The sequence below is a fragment of the Saccoglossus kowalevskii genome, chromosome 1, assembly GCF_978046115.1.
Source record: "Saccoglossus kowalevskii chromosome 1, keSacKowa6.1, whole genome shotgun sequence".
Taxonomy (NCBI): domain Eukaryota; kingdom Metazoa; phylum Hemichordata; class Enteropneusta; family Harrimaniidae; genus Saccoglossus; species Saccoglossus kowalevskii.
Window position 1 is genome coordinate 23,975,992 of NC_140641.1, and position 19,138 is coordinate 23,995,129.

The 19,138-nt window shown below is 33.6% G+C and overlaps 1 protein-coding gene and 1 pseudogene across 1 annotated transcript; both read left to right on the forward strand.

The window, feature by feature from the left end:
- The first annotated feature begins 2,507 nt into the window (after positions 1–2,507).
- On the forward strand, positions 2,508–4,833 carry LOC144355077 (uncharacterized; annotated as a pseudogene).
- A 9,476-nt stretch (positions 4,834–14,309) lies between these two features.
- Positions 14,310–16,715, forward strand: LOC100378024 (uncharacterized). The gene has a single exon (XM_085497003.1). It carries the CDS (start codon positions 14,310–14,312, stop codon positions 15,906–15,908), a length of 1,599 nt encoding a protein of 532 aa, XP_085353129.1. The 3' UTR covers positions 15,909–16,715.
- The last annotated feature ends 2,423 nt before the right edge of the window (positions 16,716–19,138 follow it).

Genomic DNA, 19,138 nt, shown 5'->3' on the forward strand with positions numbered 1-19,138 from the left:
GATTACAATATTTCTTTGTACTAAGAGTTGTGATTACAATATTCCTTTGTACTAACTAATGTGATTACAATATTGCTTTGTACTAACTAATGTGATTACAATATTCCTTTGTACTAAGAGTTGTGATTACAATATTCCTTTGTACTAAGAGTTGTGATTACAATATTCCTTTGTACTAACTAGTGTGATTACAATATTCCTTTGTACTAACTAATGTGATTACAATATTTCTTTGTACTAAGTGTTGTGATTACAATACTCTTTTGTACTAAGTGTTGTGATTACAATATTCCTTTGTACTAAGTGTTGCGATTACAATACTCTTTTGTACTAAGTTTTGTGATTACAATATTCCTTTGTACTAAGTGTTGATTACAATATTCTTTTGTACTAAGTGTTGTGATGACAATAATTCTTTGTATTAACTAATGTGATTACAATATCCCTTTGTACTAAGTGTTGTGATTACAATATATCTTTGTACTAAGTGTTGTGATTACAATATTCCTTTGTACTAACAAATGTGATTACAATATTCCTTTGTACTAAGTGTTGTGATTACAATATTCCTTTGTACTAAGTGTTGTGATTACAATATTCAATTGTCCTAACTAAGGTGATTACAATATTTCTTTGTACTAAGTGTTGTGATTACAATATTTCTTTGTACTAAGTGTTGCGATTACAATATATATATATACACCCCAGACTTATTTTTATAAAGACAAATTGCCCGCTAGATAATGTTCTCATATTGTAGTTTTAATTTACCATGTGGTATAGTAGTATATAAGGTATATAGCTGAAAAAATAAAAAATAAACAGCTTTGATTTGGGAGCGCGTGTGAACAAACAATATATTGTATACGCCGCGATTTATACGTCGAATGGGACCCATAACAATGGACGGGCATTATCATTCAACAATTTAACAACAATGGCAATATACACGTTTGTTTATTGACACTCACATAGTAGTAGCAATTATAATATAGCAAAAGTACCAGCATATACTTCGAGACAAAGTATAAATACATCCAAAAATACCGTAGACACAATGTTAACGTGGGAAAGACGCCCACATTAAAATGACACACGTAGTTAGCGTCTAAACATATTATATAAAAAAAATAGATATTTAAAAACAAGTAACCATGTATTCTAGGAATAACTAATTAAATCCCATTTGTAATTGTAAAGAAACGTGTTACTAATACAAGGCAAAATTATTCATCATTGGTTGTTGGGGGTCGGTTTCTACGTCCTGACACTGTTATGACCCTTAGGCCGCACATTCACCCTCAGGCTATTGTTCGAGTCTCGGGGCAAATGCTCATTTACCAAAAGAAAACATTGCTTATTTACTTGCAGTCACGCACTACCGTTCAATGTGAAGTGTGCTATGTTGAAACCCCCACAAATACCTTCAAGTTGGTAATAAGTGTACCAAATGATCTTGGTTTCTTGGCGGGGGATGGAAATAATTAGGGGCTTCATATTGCTTTTGTATAATGTATATTTACATAATTTAAATTTAACTTTTCACAAATTGTGGCAAATTCACTTGATAAATTTAGTATAGTGTGTTAATCCTTAAAATTCAAAGGTTGACCTTTGTTACACCTGTTGCACTGTGTGTTTGTTTGTTTTAGTGTATTTAGAGCTTGACGATTGAAATCTTCTTGTTCAACTATTTCAAAAATGTTTGCCAAGATAGGTTTCAGAAGAATACATTCGCCGCCACCGAATATAACATTTTGTGGATACCGTTCCACTAATATCAATGGGGCGAAATATCATAATGATGATTGATTTGGCATGTTTGTTATACTGTCGAGGTACAAGTCGTTGACCGTATTATTTCAGTGTGAAACGCATGTTTGTTTGCGCGTGTGTTTTACCAAAACGCCACGGACGCGAGTGCGATTAACTAAAACTTTTCGTGACGGCATTGCGCTGTAACATACATTCCATAATGTACTTCCATTACTATACTTACAATGGTAAACATATCACAACGCATATACATAAACTTTTATTACATTCAAGAGATTCCCTTGAACCCCCGATGACCTTATATCTGCGTTTAACAACTAAAGACTTGTCTTTAGCCAAAGTCACGTCCCCATTTTCACTATAGACTGTAAGTTTTACAAGATAAAATAAAACGAGTCACGGTAAATAGGTTTACTGAATGGCAATGGTTTGACCAAGTCAAATAACACTTGGATCGTGGAAATCTTGGCGAGGGTTGGCGAAGATTGTGGGATTCATAGTGCTTATGTAATGTATTATATAGTGATTGAACAATGTATGTACACATAAAACATACTTACTTCGTAAATTTGTCGTATAGTTGTGTATTATTCATAGTTCAAACAAACACACCCTGATATGAATAGTTTAGCCCAGTTACCCTATTTTAGCTGAATTGTTACAAGTACATGAACTCACTTGTGACCGCATTGTACTACACTATCACACACCATATCGCCTACTGAATCGCTATGGCAAATATATTACATGTTCCTGTGATAAGCTCTCTATTCTTGGCTATTTTACCTGCCGTATTTGCCGTGGACGTGCTCATCCTTGGCGCCGGGGCGTCAGGAATCGCTGCAGGAAAGCACCTTCACGACAATGGAGTGACAGACTTTCTTATCCTCGAAGGAAGCAACCGAATTGGTGGCCGTTTAAAGGAGGTGCAGTTCGGGGGGAAGACAGTAGAAGTTGGAGCGAACTGGATACAACCCGGCGACACATCAGTTAACCCATTAGCATCTTTGTCAGAATCACTGGAAATTGCAGGAAACGTTTCGGCATGGGACAGTTTCATATTTCGTGGACAGAATGGTGAAAATTTGACTGACGAAGCATTATCAGAATATCCTGCATTCGAGAGTGCGTTGGATTACATCTATGAGTTAGCGGAAGATCTCATTGACAATGACAAACCGGACATGTCCGTGCGCTCTGCTTTACGTCTTGGTGACTGGAATCCTACGACCCCAGTTCAGAAGTCCATTGAATATTATGACTTTGACTTTGAAATTGCAGCAATTCCATATGTGACATCACTGAAAGCGACAGCTACAATCGACGCCGCGAATGAAATTTTTGTAACTGATCAACGTGGTTTTAGTTATGTGCTGCGGTCTCAGGCCGAAACATTCCTGGAACCAAACGACACTCGTTTACTTTTAGAAAAGATAGTTACAAAAGTTGAATACGATGATAATGGTGTGGCGGTCACGTGTTCCGACGGGTCGAATTATACAGCGCCATACGCGATTATCACTTTCAGTATAGGGGTTTTACAAAGTGATTTGGTGGAATTCTACCCGCCTCTTCCTGACTGGAAGGTTGAAGAAATCTTTCAGTTTGACATGACTCTCTACACGAAGATATTTCTAAAATTTCCTGACGGTACCCAGAAATTCTGGGACGACGAGGAGTTCATTTTATATGCCAGTTCCCGGCGCGGATACTACACTGTATGGCAAAACTTGGAGGCGGAGGGATTATTTGAAGCGGGCACCAATTTATTACTGATGACCGTCACTGGCGACGAATCGCGCCGAGTGGAGTACGAGACGGATGACCAAATAAAAAGCGAAGTCATGGCAATTCTTCGTCAGGTGTATGGGAATGGTATACCTGATGTGGAGGAGATTATGTTGAAACGGTGGTCACAAGATCCACTATTCCGCGGAGCTTATAGTAATTGGCCGGTGGAGGTATCGGAAGAATCGCACAGGCGTCTGGAAGCGAACGTTGGACGACTGCATTTCGGAGGAGAGGCGACCGACCCAAGATGGAACGGCTACGTACAGGCGGGGTGGTTCTCGGGTGAGCGTGAAGCAAGAAAAATCATGAAATGCATGGAAGGGGCATGCGAGTTGTTCTCTCCTAAAACGTTTAAGCGTGGTTGTACTTATCAAGTTGCCGATAATTACGATGCAAGTGCCACGGTTGACGACGGCAATTGCCGATTCACACCTGTCTCAGGATCGTCACAGTCACTCCATAATCACGCATTTAATTATTGCGTCATATGTACGTATCTTTTATTAACTCTGTAATTTTGTAATTGAAACGCGCTTTTCTTATCTACCGGCATTAGTATAACTTTATCTAATAATGGTAGTTTGTCGAATATTACTATTTAAATCCTAGTAGAAAGTATACAGCTGTTTTTTTTTTTTACAAACGTTAAACAAAACGCTTCGCAAACTATTTTAAAAACGTGTTGACAGACGTGTTTTAAACAACAAAAATGATGAGCCAAATTTTTGAAATTTGTGTTTAATGCGTTTCCAACACGATTCACAAATGTTTTTTTCCCATAAACGAGTTCAATTTTTTTTAGTTATTAATGTTTTATTAATGTTTTTCACAAACATAATGTTTTGTTTAAAGGGCATTAAGCTGTGGTTGTTATACATGTTTTATAAATATACATTTTTATAATTTAAAATGGATGTTAGAATTGAAAGTGACAAATCCGGAAATGGTATTGTGACATCAACGTTAGTTCTAATGAGATAGTTCAACAATATCCAATCAGCAAGCGCCATTTTGAATATATGGCGTTCGCAGTGTCTATGTGACGTGAAGGTATGCGCGCGCATTGTGAGCATATACAATGTTTAGCTGTTGGGCCAATCACTAATGAATATTGAATGATAGCTGATGATCTTCTTTTAAACATTTTTATAAATAAATTTATACGCAAAGACCTTGCCTTTCACTGTATATTAAAACATTTTTAACATGCTACTTTTCTTGAAAAAAATGTGTCAATGATTAAAAGAAGCTATGTGTATCACTGAATGTGTTCAATATTTTATCTTGCGAGTAACGATATCTGTAATATTATTTATCATTGAAAATAATAGTTTTGATTGCAATCGACAAAAGTAAATTGGCTATCAGAATGGCCACGGTTTGTTCATCTAGTGAACATGTACTGGGCCAATTTATATCTGTCCCTGTGTTATTAAATGACAGATACACAAATAGCAAATAAAAAATCATCTTGATGACTACAATGTTATATATGCCACAGGACGCAATCGATAAAATGATTGTAGGCAACACACTCAATACAAAGTTCAGTATATATATATATATATATATTCTGAACAGTATAAAACTGAATACCAAAACATATTAATGCGTCGTGATAGAAAATGTTATTTTAAACAATTTCTAAACATTTTATTTTGACATTTAAAAAAAAAAAGAATTAAAAACAAAAGACAACTAATTTTAAAAATCTTTTAAATGACAAACCGTTTTTAAAACGCTTGCCAACATATATTAAAAATCAATTTAAAAAATCGATAATATGACAAAACGTTTGAAAAACATTTTTTTTCATAAGCGCATTTCAAAAAATATTTTTTTTTAAACGTTAAAAAAACACCCGTTTGCTGTTCGAATGAAAATTGGAACTTGGATTCAGTTTCTGTCCAAAAGAAAAATACAAAACAAAAGCACAACAGTTTAGCGCCGTGGTGGCGTTTGTCACTTTTTTGACAATATAAAATCATGCAACATTATTAATTTCTTTGTTGATAACACAAGAAAGAAGCAGCACTATTACCCCCAAAACATTTGAATATACAGAGTTTAACGGGCAATCGTACTAAGTCATATTTCGCAATGTTCAAACAGGAAACCTTGAGTTTAAGATCGTACTTATCTTATTCCAGCAGGACATCGTACATGCTGGAAGATATTTCTGACATAAAATATTAATGGGCGGTGGTCGTCGCGCCACGCTGTTTTCAATATGAGACTTTTAGAGATGTACAAAACGCAAGTATAATTCAATGTTTGTTTACGACCAACGCCCCTTAAAGCGGGAGGGTCGTCACCTGCGCACGCGCGGAAATTGAGTCCCAAGCGACGATAAAAACACCCGCTAAAAACGCAAAGCCTCGAGGGTAGACGCTTGTTTATAAACAATGACACGTTATGGTCATCTGACGCATGCGCAGGTAACGACTCCCCCGCTTTGAGTTACGCACCTGAGAGTCCGTCGATCGGTGTGCAATATCTTCACACATCAACATGTACATCAACAGGAGCCCAAATAATACATGCTCATAGGTTTATTACACGCACGAGCGAGGTAGAGCACACGGTATTCGTGCTTTGTTGTCACGTGAAATAATTTACATATCATGAGTAACACATTAGTGCGTAAACTGTGGAACTATGAACACCAAAATATCTCAAATGATTTAGACTTCACAGAAATAAGTATAGAAATTATTAAATCTCTTAAATTTTTGACTGTATTACGTGTATCATGTACAAGAAAACAGTCGACGTTGTTTGTTAGTATGGTGGCGCTGTTCATTGAATCAATGAAAACAATGTCCTGATACTAGTGTAAAAGTTCATATATTATGCCTGAAATTGAATGAAAAAATACAATTTCAATCAAAACCCGGTTTATTTTTTCATAATTTCCATGGTGAAGTCTACCCGAGACTAGATGAATTTAAATCCTATGCGTTAGTATATGAAAAAATCCACGAATTAAATCAGATTTTTCTGATTTTGAAGACTCGATTTTCAGTCTCAGCTTTCCTGCGAGTATATAGTTGCCGTTTGACTATACTGTCCTCAACGGTGTCTCACCGTCGTGATTACAATATTCCTTTGTACTAACTAATATGATTACGATATTCCTTTGTACTAAGTGTTGTGATTACAATATTCCTTTGTACTAAGAGTTGTGATTACAATTTTCCTTTGCACTAACTAATGTGATTACAATATAACTTTGTACTAACTAATGTGATTACAATATTCCTTTGTACTAACTAGTGTGATTACAATATAACTTTGTACTAACTAGTGTGATTACAATATTCCTTTGTACTAACTAGTGTGATTACAATATTCCTTTGTACTAACTAGTGTGATTACAATATTCCTTTGTACTAACTAATTGGATTACAATATTCCGTTGTACTAACTAATGTGATGAGAATATCCCTTTGTACTAAGTGTTGTGATTTCAATATTTCTTTGTACTAAGCGTTGTGATTACAATATTCATTTGTACTAAGTGTTGTGATTACAATATTCATTTGTACTAAGTGTTGTGATTTTTTTGTACTAAGTGTTGTGATTACAATATTTCTTTGTACTAACTAATTGGATTACAATATTCCGTTGTACTAACTAATGTGATGAGAATATCCCTTTGTACTAAGTGTTGTGATTTCAATATTTCTTTGTACTAAGCGTTGTGATTACAATATTCATTTGTACTAAATGTTGTGATTACAATATATCTTTGTACTAAGTGTTGTGATTACAATATTCCTTTGTACTAAATGTTATGATTACAATATTCCTTTGAACTAACTAATGTTATTACAATATTCCTATGTACTAAGTTTTGTGATTACAATATTCCTTTGTCCTAACTAATGTGATTACAATATTCCTTTGTACTAAGTGTTGTGATTACAATATTCCTTTTTACTAAGTGTTGTGATTACAATATTCAATTGTCCTAACTAAGGTGATTACAATATTCTTTTGTACTAAGAGTTGTGATTACAATATTCCTTTGTACTAACTAATGTGATTACAATATTCCTTTGTACTAAGAGTTGTGATTACAATATTCCTTTGTATTAAGAGTTGTGATTACAATTTTCCTTTGTACTAACTAATGTGATTACAATATTCCTTTGTACTAACTAGTGTGATTACAATATTCCTTTGTACTAACTAATGTGATTACAATATTTCTTTGTACTAAGTGTTGTGATTACAATTTTCCTTTGTACTAACTAACGTGATTACAATATTCCTTTGTACTAACTAATGTGATTACAATATTCCTTTGTACTAAGAGTTGTGATTACAATATTCCTTTGTACTAAGAGTGTAATTACAATTTTCCTTTGTACTAACTAATGTGATTACAATATTCCTTTGTACTAACTAGTGTGATTACAATATTCCTTTGTACTAACTAATGTGATTACAATATTTCTTTGTACTAAGTGTTGTGATTACAATACTCTTTTGTACTAAGCGTTGTGATGACAATATTTCTTTGTACTAAGTGTTGTGATTACAATATTCCTTTTTACTAATTGTTGCGATTACAATATTCCATTGTATTAAGTGTTGTGATTACAATATTCTTTTGTACAAAGTGTTGTGATTACAATATTTCTTTGTATTAACTAATGTGATTACAATATCCCTTTGTACTAAGTGTTGTGATTACAATATTTCTTTGAACTAACTAATATTCCTTTGTACTAAGTGTTGTGATTACAATATTTCTTTGTACTAACTAATGTGATTACAATATTTTTTTGTACTAAGAGTTGTGATTACAATATTCCTTTGTACTAACTAATGTTATTACAATATTCCTATGTACTAAGTGTTGTGATTCTAATATTCCTTTGTACTAAATGTTGTGATTACAATATATCTTTGTACTAAGTGTTGTGATTACAATATTCCTTTGTACTAAATGTTATGATTACAATACTCCTTTGAACTAACTAATGTTATTACAATATTCCTATGTACTAAGTTTTGTGATTACAATATTCCTTTGTCCTACCTAATGTGATTACAATATTCCTTTGTACTAAGTGTTGTGATTACAATATTCCTTTGTACTAAGTGTTGTGATTACAATATTCAATTGTCCTAACTAAGGTGATTACAATATTCTTTTGTACTAAGAGTTGTGATTACAATATTCCTTTGTACTAACTAATGTGATTACAATATTCCTTTGTACTAACTAATGTGATTACAATATTCCTTTGTACTAAGAGTTGTGATTACAATATTCCTTAGTATTAAGAGTTGTGATTACAATTTTCCTTTGTACTAACTAATGTGATTACAATATTCCTTTGTACTAACTAGTGTGATTACAATATTCCTTTGTACTAACTAATGTGATTACAATATTTCTTTGTATTAAGTGTTGTGATTACAATACTCTTTTGTACTAAGAGTTGTGATTACAATATTCCTTTGTACTAAGTGTTGTGATTACAATATTCCTTTGTACTAAGAGTTGTGATTACAATATTCCTTTGTACTAAGTGTTCTGATTACAATATTCCTTTGCACTAACTAATGTGATTACAATATTCCTTTGTACTAACTAGTGTGATTACAATATTCCTTTGTACTAAGAGTTGTGATTACAATATTCCTTTGTACTAAGAGTTGTGATTACAATTTTCCTTTGTACTAACTAATGTGATTACAATATTCCTTTGTACTAACTAATGTGATTACAATATTCCTTTGTACTAAGAGTTGTGATTACAATATTCCTTTGTACTAAGAGTTGTAATTACAATTTTCCTTTGTACTAACTAATGTGATTACAATACTCGTTTGTACTAACTAGTGTGATTACAATATTCCTTTGTACTAACTAATGTGATTACAATATTTCTTTGTACTAAGTGTTGTGATTACAATACTCTTTTGTACTAAGCGTTGTGATGACAATATTTCTTTGTACTAAGTGTTGTGATTACAATATTCCTTTTTACTAATTGTTGCGATTACAATATTCCATTGTATTAAGTGTTGTGATTACAATATTCTTTTGTACTAAGTGTTGTGATTACAATATTTCTTTGAACTAACTAATATTCCTTTGTACTAAGTGTTGTGATTACAATATTTCTTTGTATTAACTAATGTGATTACAATATCCCTTTGTACTAAGTGTTGTGATTACAATATTTCTTTGAACTAACTAATATTCCTTTGTACTAAGTGTTGTGATGACAATATTTCTTTGTATTAACTAATGTGATTACAATATCCCTTTGTACTAAGTGTTGTGATTACAATATTCCTTTGTACTAAGTGTTGTGATGACAATATTCCTTTGTACTAACTAATGTGATTACAATATTCCTTTGTACTAAGTGTTGTGATGACAATATTTCTTTGTATTAACTAATGTGATTACAATATTCCTTTGTACTAACTAGTGTGATTACAATATTCCTTTGTACTAAGTGTTGTGATGACAATATTCCTTTGTACTAACTAATGTGATTACAATATTCTTTTGTACTAAGTGTTGTGATGACAATATTTCTTTGTATTAACTAATGTGATTACAATATTCCTTTGTACTAAGAGTTGTGATTACAATATTCCTTTGTACTAAGAGTTGTAATTACAATTTTCCTTTGTACTAACTAATGTGATTACAATATTCCTTTGTACTAACTAGTGTGATTACAATATTCCTTTGTACTAACTAATGTGATTACAATATTTCTTTGTACTAAGTGTTGTGATTACAATACTCTTTTGTACTAAGTGTTGTGATGACAATATTTCTTTGTACTAAGTGTTGTGATTACAATATTCCTTTTTACTAATTGTTGTGATTACAATATTCTTTTGTACTAAGTGTTGTGATTACAATATTTCTTTGAACTAACTAATATTCCTTTGTACTAAGTGTTGTGATTACAATATTTCTTTGTATTAACTAATGTGATTACAATATCCCTTTGTACTAAGTGTTGTGATTACAATATTTCTTTGAACTAACTAATATTCCTTTGTACTAAGTGTTGTGATTACAATATTTCTTTGTATTAACTAATGTGATTACAATATCCCTTTGTACTAAGTGTTGTGATTACAATATTTCTTTGAACTAACTAATATTCCTTTGTACTAAGTGTTGTGATTACAATATTTCTTTGAACTAACTAATATTCCTTTGTACTAAGTGTTGTGATTACAATATTCCTTTGTACTAAGTGTTGTGATTACAATATTCCTTTGTACTAAGTATTGTGATTACAATATTCCTTTGTACTAAGAGTTGTGATTACAATATTCCGTTGTACTAAGAGTTGTGATTACAATATTCCTTTGTACTAACTAATGTGATTACAATATTCCTTTGTACTAACTAATGTGATTACAATATTCCTTTGTACTAAGAGTTGTGATTACAATTTTCCTTTGTACTAACTAATGTGATTACACTATTTCTTTGTACTAACTAGTGTGATTACAATATTCCTTTGTACTAACTAATGTGATTACAATATTTCTTTGTACTAAGTGTTGTGATTACAATACTCTTTTGTACTAAGAGTTGTGATTACAATATTCCTTTGTACTAAGTGTTGTGATTACAATATTCCTTTGTACTAAGAGTTGTGATTACAATATTCCTTTGTACTAAGTGTTCTGATTACAATATTCCTTTGTACTAACTAATGTGATTACAATATTCCTTTGTACTAACTAATGTGATTACAATATTCCTTTGTACTAAGAGTTGTGATTACAATTGCCCTTTGTACTAACTAATGTGATTACAATATTCCTTTGTACTAACTAATGTGATTACAATATTCCTTTGTACTAAGAGTTGTGATTACAATATTTCTTTGTACTAAGAGTTGTGATTACAATATTCCTTGTACTAACTAATGTGATTACAATATTCCTTGTACTAACTAATGTGATTACAATATTCCTTTGTACTAAGAGTTGTAATTACAATTTTCCTTTGTACTAACTAATGTGATTACAATATTCCTTTGTACTAACTAGTGTGATTACAATATTCCTTTGTACTAAGAGTTGTGATTACAATATTCCTTTGTACTAAGAGTTGTGATTACAATTTTCCTTTGTACTAACTAATGTGATTACAATATTCCTTTGTACTAACTAATGTGATTACAATATTCCTTTGTACTAAGAGTTGTGATTACAATATTCCTTTGTACTAAGAGTTGTAATTACAATTTTCCTTTGTACTAACTAATGTGATTACAATATTCCTTTGTACTAACTAGTGTGATTACAATATTCCTTTGTACTAACTAATGTGATTACAATATTTCTTTGTACTAAGTGTTGTGATTACAATACTCTTTTGTACTAAGCGTTGTGATGACAATATTTCTTTGTACTAAGTGTTGTGATTACAATATTCCTTTTTACTAATTGTTGCGATTACAATATTCCATTGTATTAAGTGTTGTGATTACAATATTCTTTTGTACTAAGTGTTGTGATTACAATATTTCTTTGAACTAACTAATATTCCTTTGTACTAAGTGTTGTGATTACAATATTTCTTTGTATTAACTAATGTGATTACAATATCCCTTTGTACTAAGTGTTGTGATTACAATATTTCTTTGAACTAACTAATATTCCTTTGTACTAAGTGTTGTGATGACAATATTTCTTTGTATTAACTAATGTGATTACAATATCCCTTTGTACTAAGTGTTGTGATTACAATATTCCTTTGTACTAAGTGTTGTGATGACAATATTCCTTTGTACTAACTAATGTGATTACAATATTCCTTTGTACTAAGTGTTGTGATGACAATATTTCTTTGTATTAACTAATGTGATTACAATATTCCTTTGTACTAACTAGTGTGATTACAATATTCCTTTGTACTAAGTGTTGTGATGACAATATTCCTTTGTACTAACTAATGTGATTACAATATTCTTTTGTACTAAGTGTTGTGATGACAATATTTCTTTGTATTAACTAATGTGATTACAATATTCCTTTGTACTAAGAGTTGTGATTACAATATTCCTTTGTACTAAGAGTTGTAATTACAATTTTCCTTTGTACTAACTAATGTGATTACAATATTCCTTTGTACTAACTAGTGTGATTACAATATTCCTTTGTACTAACTAATGTGATTACAATATTTCTTTGTACTAAGTGTTGTGATTACAATACTCTTTTGTACTAAGTGTTGTGATGGCAATATTTCTTTGTACTAAGTGTTGTGATTACAATATTCCTTTTTACTAATTGTTGTGATTACAATATTCTTTTGTACTAAGTGTTGTGATTACAATATTTCTTTGAACTAACTAATATTCCTTTGTACTAAGTGTTGTGATTACAATATTTCTTTGTATTAACTAATGTGATTACAATATCTCTTTGTACTAAGTGTTGTGATTACAATATTCCTTTGTACTAAGAGTTGTGATTACAATATTCTTTTGTACTAAGTGTTGTGATTACAATATTTCTTTGAACTAACTAATATTCCTTTGTACTAAGTGTTGTGATTACAATATTCCTTTGTACTAAGTGTTGTGATTACAATATTCCTTTGTACTAAGTGTTGTGATGACAATATTTCTTTGTATTAACTAATGTGATTACAATATCCCTTTGTACTAAGTGTTGTGATTACAATATTCCTTTGTACTAAGAGTTGTGATTACAATATTCCGTTGTACTAAGAGTTGTGATTACAATATTCCTTTGTACTAACTAATGTGATTACAATATTCCTTTGTACTAACTAATGTGATTACAATATTCCTTTGTACTAAGAGTTGTGATTACAATTTTCCTTTGTACTAACTAATGTGATTACAATATTTCTTTGTACTAACTAGTGTGATTACAATATTCCTTTGTACTAACTAATGTGATTACAATATTTCTTTGTACTAAGTGTTGTGATTACAATACTCTAACATATCATTTTGTGGATACCGTTCCACTAATATCAATGGGGCGAAATATCATAATGATGATTGATTTGGCATGTTTGTTATACTGTCGAGGTACAAGTCGTTGACCGTATTATTTCAGTGTGAAACGCATGTTTGTTTGCGCGTGTGTTTTACCAAAACGCCACGGACGCGAGTGCGATTAACTACAACTTTTCGTGACGGCATTGCGCTGTAACATACACTCCATAATGTACTTCCATTACTATACTTACAATGGTAAACATATCACAACGCATATACATACACTTTTATTACATTCAAGAGATTCCCTTGAACCCCCGATGACCTTATATCTGCATTTAACAACTAAAGACTTGTCTTTAGCCAAAGTCACGTACCCATTTTCACTATAGACTGTAAGTTTTACAAGATAAAATAAAACGAGTCACGGTAAATAAGTTTACTGAATGGCAATGGTTTGACCAAGTCAAATAACACTTGGATCGTGGAAATCTTGGCGAGGGTTGGCGAAGATTGTGGGATTCATAGTGCTTATGTAATGTATTATATAGTGATTGAACAATGTATGTACACATAAAACATACTTACTTCGTAAATTTGTCGTATAATTGTGTATTATTCATAGTTCAAACAAACACACCTTGATATGAATAGTTTAGCCCAGTTACCCTATTTTAGCTGAATTGTTACAAGTACATGAACTCACTTGTGACCGCATTGTACTACACTATCACACACCATATCGCCTACTGAATCGCTATGGCAAATGTATTACATGTTCCTGTGATAAGCTCTCTATTCTTGGCTATTTTACCTGCCGTATTTGCCGTGGACGTGCTCATTCTTGGCGCCGGGGCGTCAGGAATCGCTGCAGGAAAGCACCTTCACGACAATGGAGTGACAGACTTTCTTATCCTCGAAGGAAGCAACCGAATTGGTGGCCGTTTAAAGGAGGTGCAGTTCGGGGGGAAGACAGTAGAAGTTGGAGCGAACTGGATACAACCCGGCGACACATCAGTTAACCCATTAGCATCTTTGTCAGAATCACTGGAAATTGCAGGAAACGTTTCGGCATGGGACAGTTTCATATTTCGTGGACAGAATGGTGAAAATTTGACTGACGAAGCATTATCAGAATATCCTGCATTCGAGAGTGCGTTGGATTACATCTATGAGTTAGCGGAAGATCTCATTGACAATGACAAACCGGACATGTCCGTGCGCTCTGCTTTACGTCTTGGAGACTGGAATCCTACGACCCCAGTTCAGAAGTCCATTGAATATTATGACTTTGACTTTGAAATTGCAGCAATTCCATATGTGACATCACTGAAAGCGACAGCTACAATCGACGGCGCGAATGAAATTTTTGTAACTGATCAACGTGGTTTTAGTTATGTGCTGCGGTCTCAGGCCGAAACATTCCTGGAAGCAAACGACACTCGTTTACTTTTAGAAAAGATAGTTACAAAAGTTGAATACGATGATAATGGTGTGACGGTCACGTGTTCCGACGGGTCGAATTATACAGCGCCATACGCGATTATCACTTTCAGTATAGGGGTTTTACAAAGTGATTTGGTGGAATTCTACCCGCCTCTTCCTGACTGGAAAGTTGAAGAAATCTTTCAGTTTGATATGGCTCTCTACACAAAAATATTTCTAAAATTTCCAGACGGTATCGAGAAGTTCTGGGATGACGAGGAGTTCATTTTATATGCCAGTTCTCGGCGCGGATACTACACTATATGGCAAAACTTGGAGGCGGAGGGATTGTTTGAAGCAGGCACTAATTTATTAATGATGACCGTTACTGGCGACGAATCCCGTCGAGTCGAGTACGAGACCGATGACCAAATAAAAAGCGAAGTCATGGCAATTCTTCGTCAGGTGTATGGGAATGGTATACCTGATGTGGAGGAGATTATGTTGTACCGATGGTCGCAGGATCCACTATTCCGCGGTGCGTTCACCAACTGGCCGGTAGAAGTATCACGAGAAAGCCATAGACGCCTGGAGGGGAACGTGGGACGACTGCATTTCGGAGGAGAGGCGACAGACCCACATTGGAACGGCTACATACAGGCGGGATTGTTCTCGGGTGAGCGAGAGGCGCGAAAGATTATGAAATGCATGGAAGGGGCATGTGAGGCGTTCTCTGCTCAGATTTTTAAGCGTGGATGTACTTATCAAGTTGCCGATAATTACGATGCAAGTGCCACGGTTGACGACGGCAGTTGCCGATTTACACCTGTCACAGGATCGTCACAGTCACTTCATAATTACGTATTCAATCAATGCTTTCTATGTATGTATGTGTGTTGTACTTTTTTATTAGCGTTTTTATTAGCGTTATAATTTTGTAATCTACGGGCGTTATTATATAGTTTTATTTTGAAAACCTTACTACTAATAATTTTTCAAATAGTATGTTTTAAATACTAGTAGAAAGTAGTGTTCTTGGGAAATACGATACTATAGTTGTTCACTATATGGACGTCACTTTATGGGAACCCGAATTCTATTCAGTGTTCTGTCGAACGTAAACAACAAAGAACAACAGCTTGGCACCGTGGTAGCGATCGTTCCTTTTCAATAATCACCGACATCGAACCCGGTAACTTTATTATTTGATTTAGTTAACATAGACATGATTAGAACCAATGTAACTGCAATATTATTGCATGTGTATTGTATAAGAAATGATGTAACACCAGTAAGTGATTAAAACTTAAAGACCTTTTGTGAAAAAACAATAGTCTACGCTATTTGCTAGTAAGGTGGCGCTGTCGTGGTTTTTTTCTGGCGACAAATGTCATTTTACTTGTCAGACATTGAAATTTACGGAAAACATGCACTATATTTCAGGCCCAAGTAAAGAGATCACCTTAAAGAAAATAAACATAAATTATTAAAAGCTCTTTTTGACACATTGTGAATCAAAGTAATTTGTTTTACTTTTGGAGACTACACACCAATTTATTATATGTTGTGATAATTTTAATTCTCTATTTTCAGTAATAGAATCTTCAATTATTAGTACTTTATTCAAATACGTGATTTAGATGTCAGTGTAGAACGCGTTTCACTGTCAGTGTGAAAATAAAATAATCAGACGTCTAATCTGAGTCACTGTCCGAATAAATAACTCGTGAACGTTTAGTTGGGATCACGACATAACTTGAACTGGACGACTATGATACACAGTTTATGTTGAAGTTAAAAGTTCCACCACAGAATTGGCAAACATGCCGAGCAACTGCGGTACTCCACTGACGGGATGACTTTCGTTGACAGCGGTCGTCGCTGAGCTGCACGCCACAACTTCGTGTGTGACGTTGCTTGCTAGTCGTGGATTGCTAGTCGTGACCGAGTCTTGGTTACCGGTTAAAATGTTGCTCATTTGGCGTTGGACGACCATATCGTTGGTAATCTTTATTTGGAACTGAGTATTAAACGCCGCAGCGTCGCCAGCAGAAACATCCTGGAATCGCGATGTTGATGATTGCGGCTCCACAGTAATCGCTGATTTTACGGCGGGTGGATCTTCCGAGAGCCCTTCAAGGTTTATAAAACTCAGTTTCCAGGTGGTCAACATACATTAAGTTCTCCCAATCGTAGTATTCCATGTGATGTACACCTAACACGCCAAAAATGTTGCCTGACGATTTGAACCGGACAAAAATAGCAGACGAAAATGTGTTTACAAAATAAAAATAGTTCGGTAGCCGAAGGAAATACCATGTTCATTTGCATATCGACCGTGAAAATACCGAAAACATTATTGCATGGGTGATATGCAAATTAGTTTTTGTCAAAATAAGTGACTGCCAAAAAGTAACATTACTGTTGTTCAAATTGCACTCCACTCGGCAAGTATATTCACGTACTTCTTAATATTGTTTATTTCTGCCATGTTTCGAAAAACGGTACTCCTGAATGGACTACTTTGTCTGCTCTCAGACTCATTTACATATGAGGTGTGAAAATACCGATTTTGATTTCAGGGACGAATCAAAATAAAATGCAGTTCATATGTAATAATAATAATAACACAAGCTAAAAACGCAAAGGCTGTAAGTAAAGAATGACACGCTATGGCATCTGACGCATGCGCAGGTGTCGACTTCCCCGATTTTAAGTCAGTTTTGAACTTTTTAAATGTTTATCACCTTTCTGCATGTTTTGATATCTTAAACCTAACAATAGAAATAAACGAAATCTGCGAAACGAAAATTTTATTAATTCAATTTAACTTTATTCAATTTATTTGCTGGTATTTTTTTTCTAATTTAATTTTTTTGTAATCGCGAAAGTCCTTTACCTAGATGTCAAATGTTTGCAAACATCAAAATATCCAATTTTGAATAGTTGCTATATCAAAACGAGGCAGAATACAAACGTATCCCAACACTTTATATCTAGTTAGATGATTTAAATGATACAACTTACTAACATATATAATCGGACAAAAAATTCACCAAAAAAACAAGCCTATTTCATGAATAACAAAAATACCCACATACTTGACAAAACAGTGTTTATATCTTTTTACAAACAATATGCTCATCGATCTACTTGCCATACAAAAAATGGGTCGAAATGTTATGAGCCACTGTGGATATACGCTTGTGGGAGAGCGTGTTACATTAGCGTCCATAATTTACAGAGACGAGAACGAAATTATATAATATACTTTTTCATACATTGTGCTGTACAACATATATATAGTGATACTTATGCTTAATTATTTAAGTAATTTGCATTTACAAATTAATAGAGCACCTTATTTCCATGTGGTATTTCGGAACTTTATTGGCAAAGTCATTTTATGTGTGGTGTGACTAGATCAAGAGCGTTAGGCAAAAGTGTTGAACCAGTGATACACTCTGCTTTGAAAGATTTAAAAAAAAATATTCGTATTAAATATACACACAAACTAGATACTACGCCATTATATTTAATTTCCTTACCGATTTGACACGTATTAGATAAATTGAGAAAGTCGTAAGTTATCAATAGCGGCGTACATAAGAGTTGTAAAAACATACTTAACAGCGGCGTACATAAGAGTTGTAAAAAACATATTTAACAGCGCCGCCATCAACGAATTGCGCGCGCTTCCACTTCACGATTGCTTGCGCGTCTGTGTTCCGCTATGTATAGTTAATCGCACGAAAACAAAAACTGTGGCCTTTATAGTTGTAAACGCACGACAACGAGTTGCGATTAACGGCTTGTACCACGCATCCCCATGCATAAAACGATTAAATTGCAAGAGATTTTTAGTGACTGTTTCGGTTGTGCGTGAGATTGTGCCACTTCAAATTTGCATGAGAATGCTCTTTGAGATTCAAATTAGTATAGCTCATCCGCGTCGTTTTGTCGTCACCGGAAGCGCTGTCCCAGCACAAACCTGTGTCACATGACGCCTTACTAGCCGATTTTGGCTAAAATTCCGCTCCGCCGCCTCTTTACAACAGTGTTTATATGTGGAACTTGATATTGCTTTTTACAATTTGGGTTGCCTTTGAATCACATATTTTAGTGAAACATTGTTTATAGAGTGAAATATTATTGTCATACAT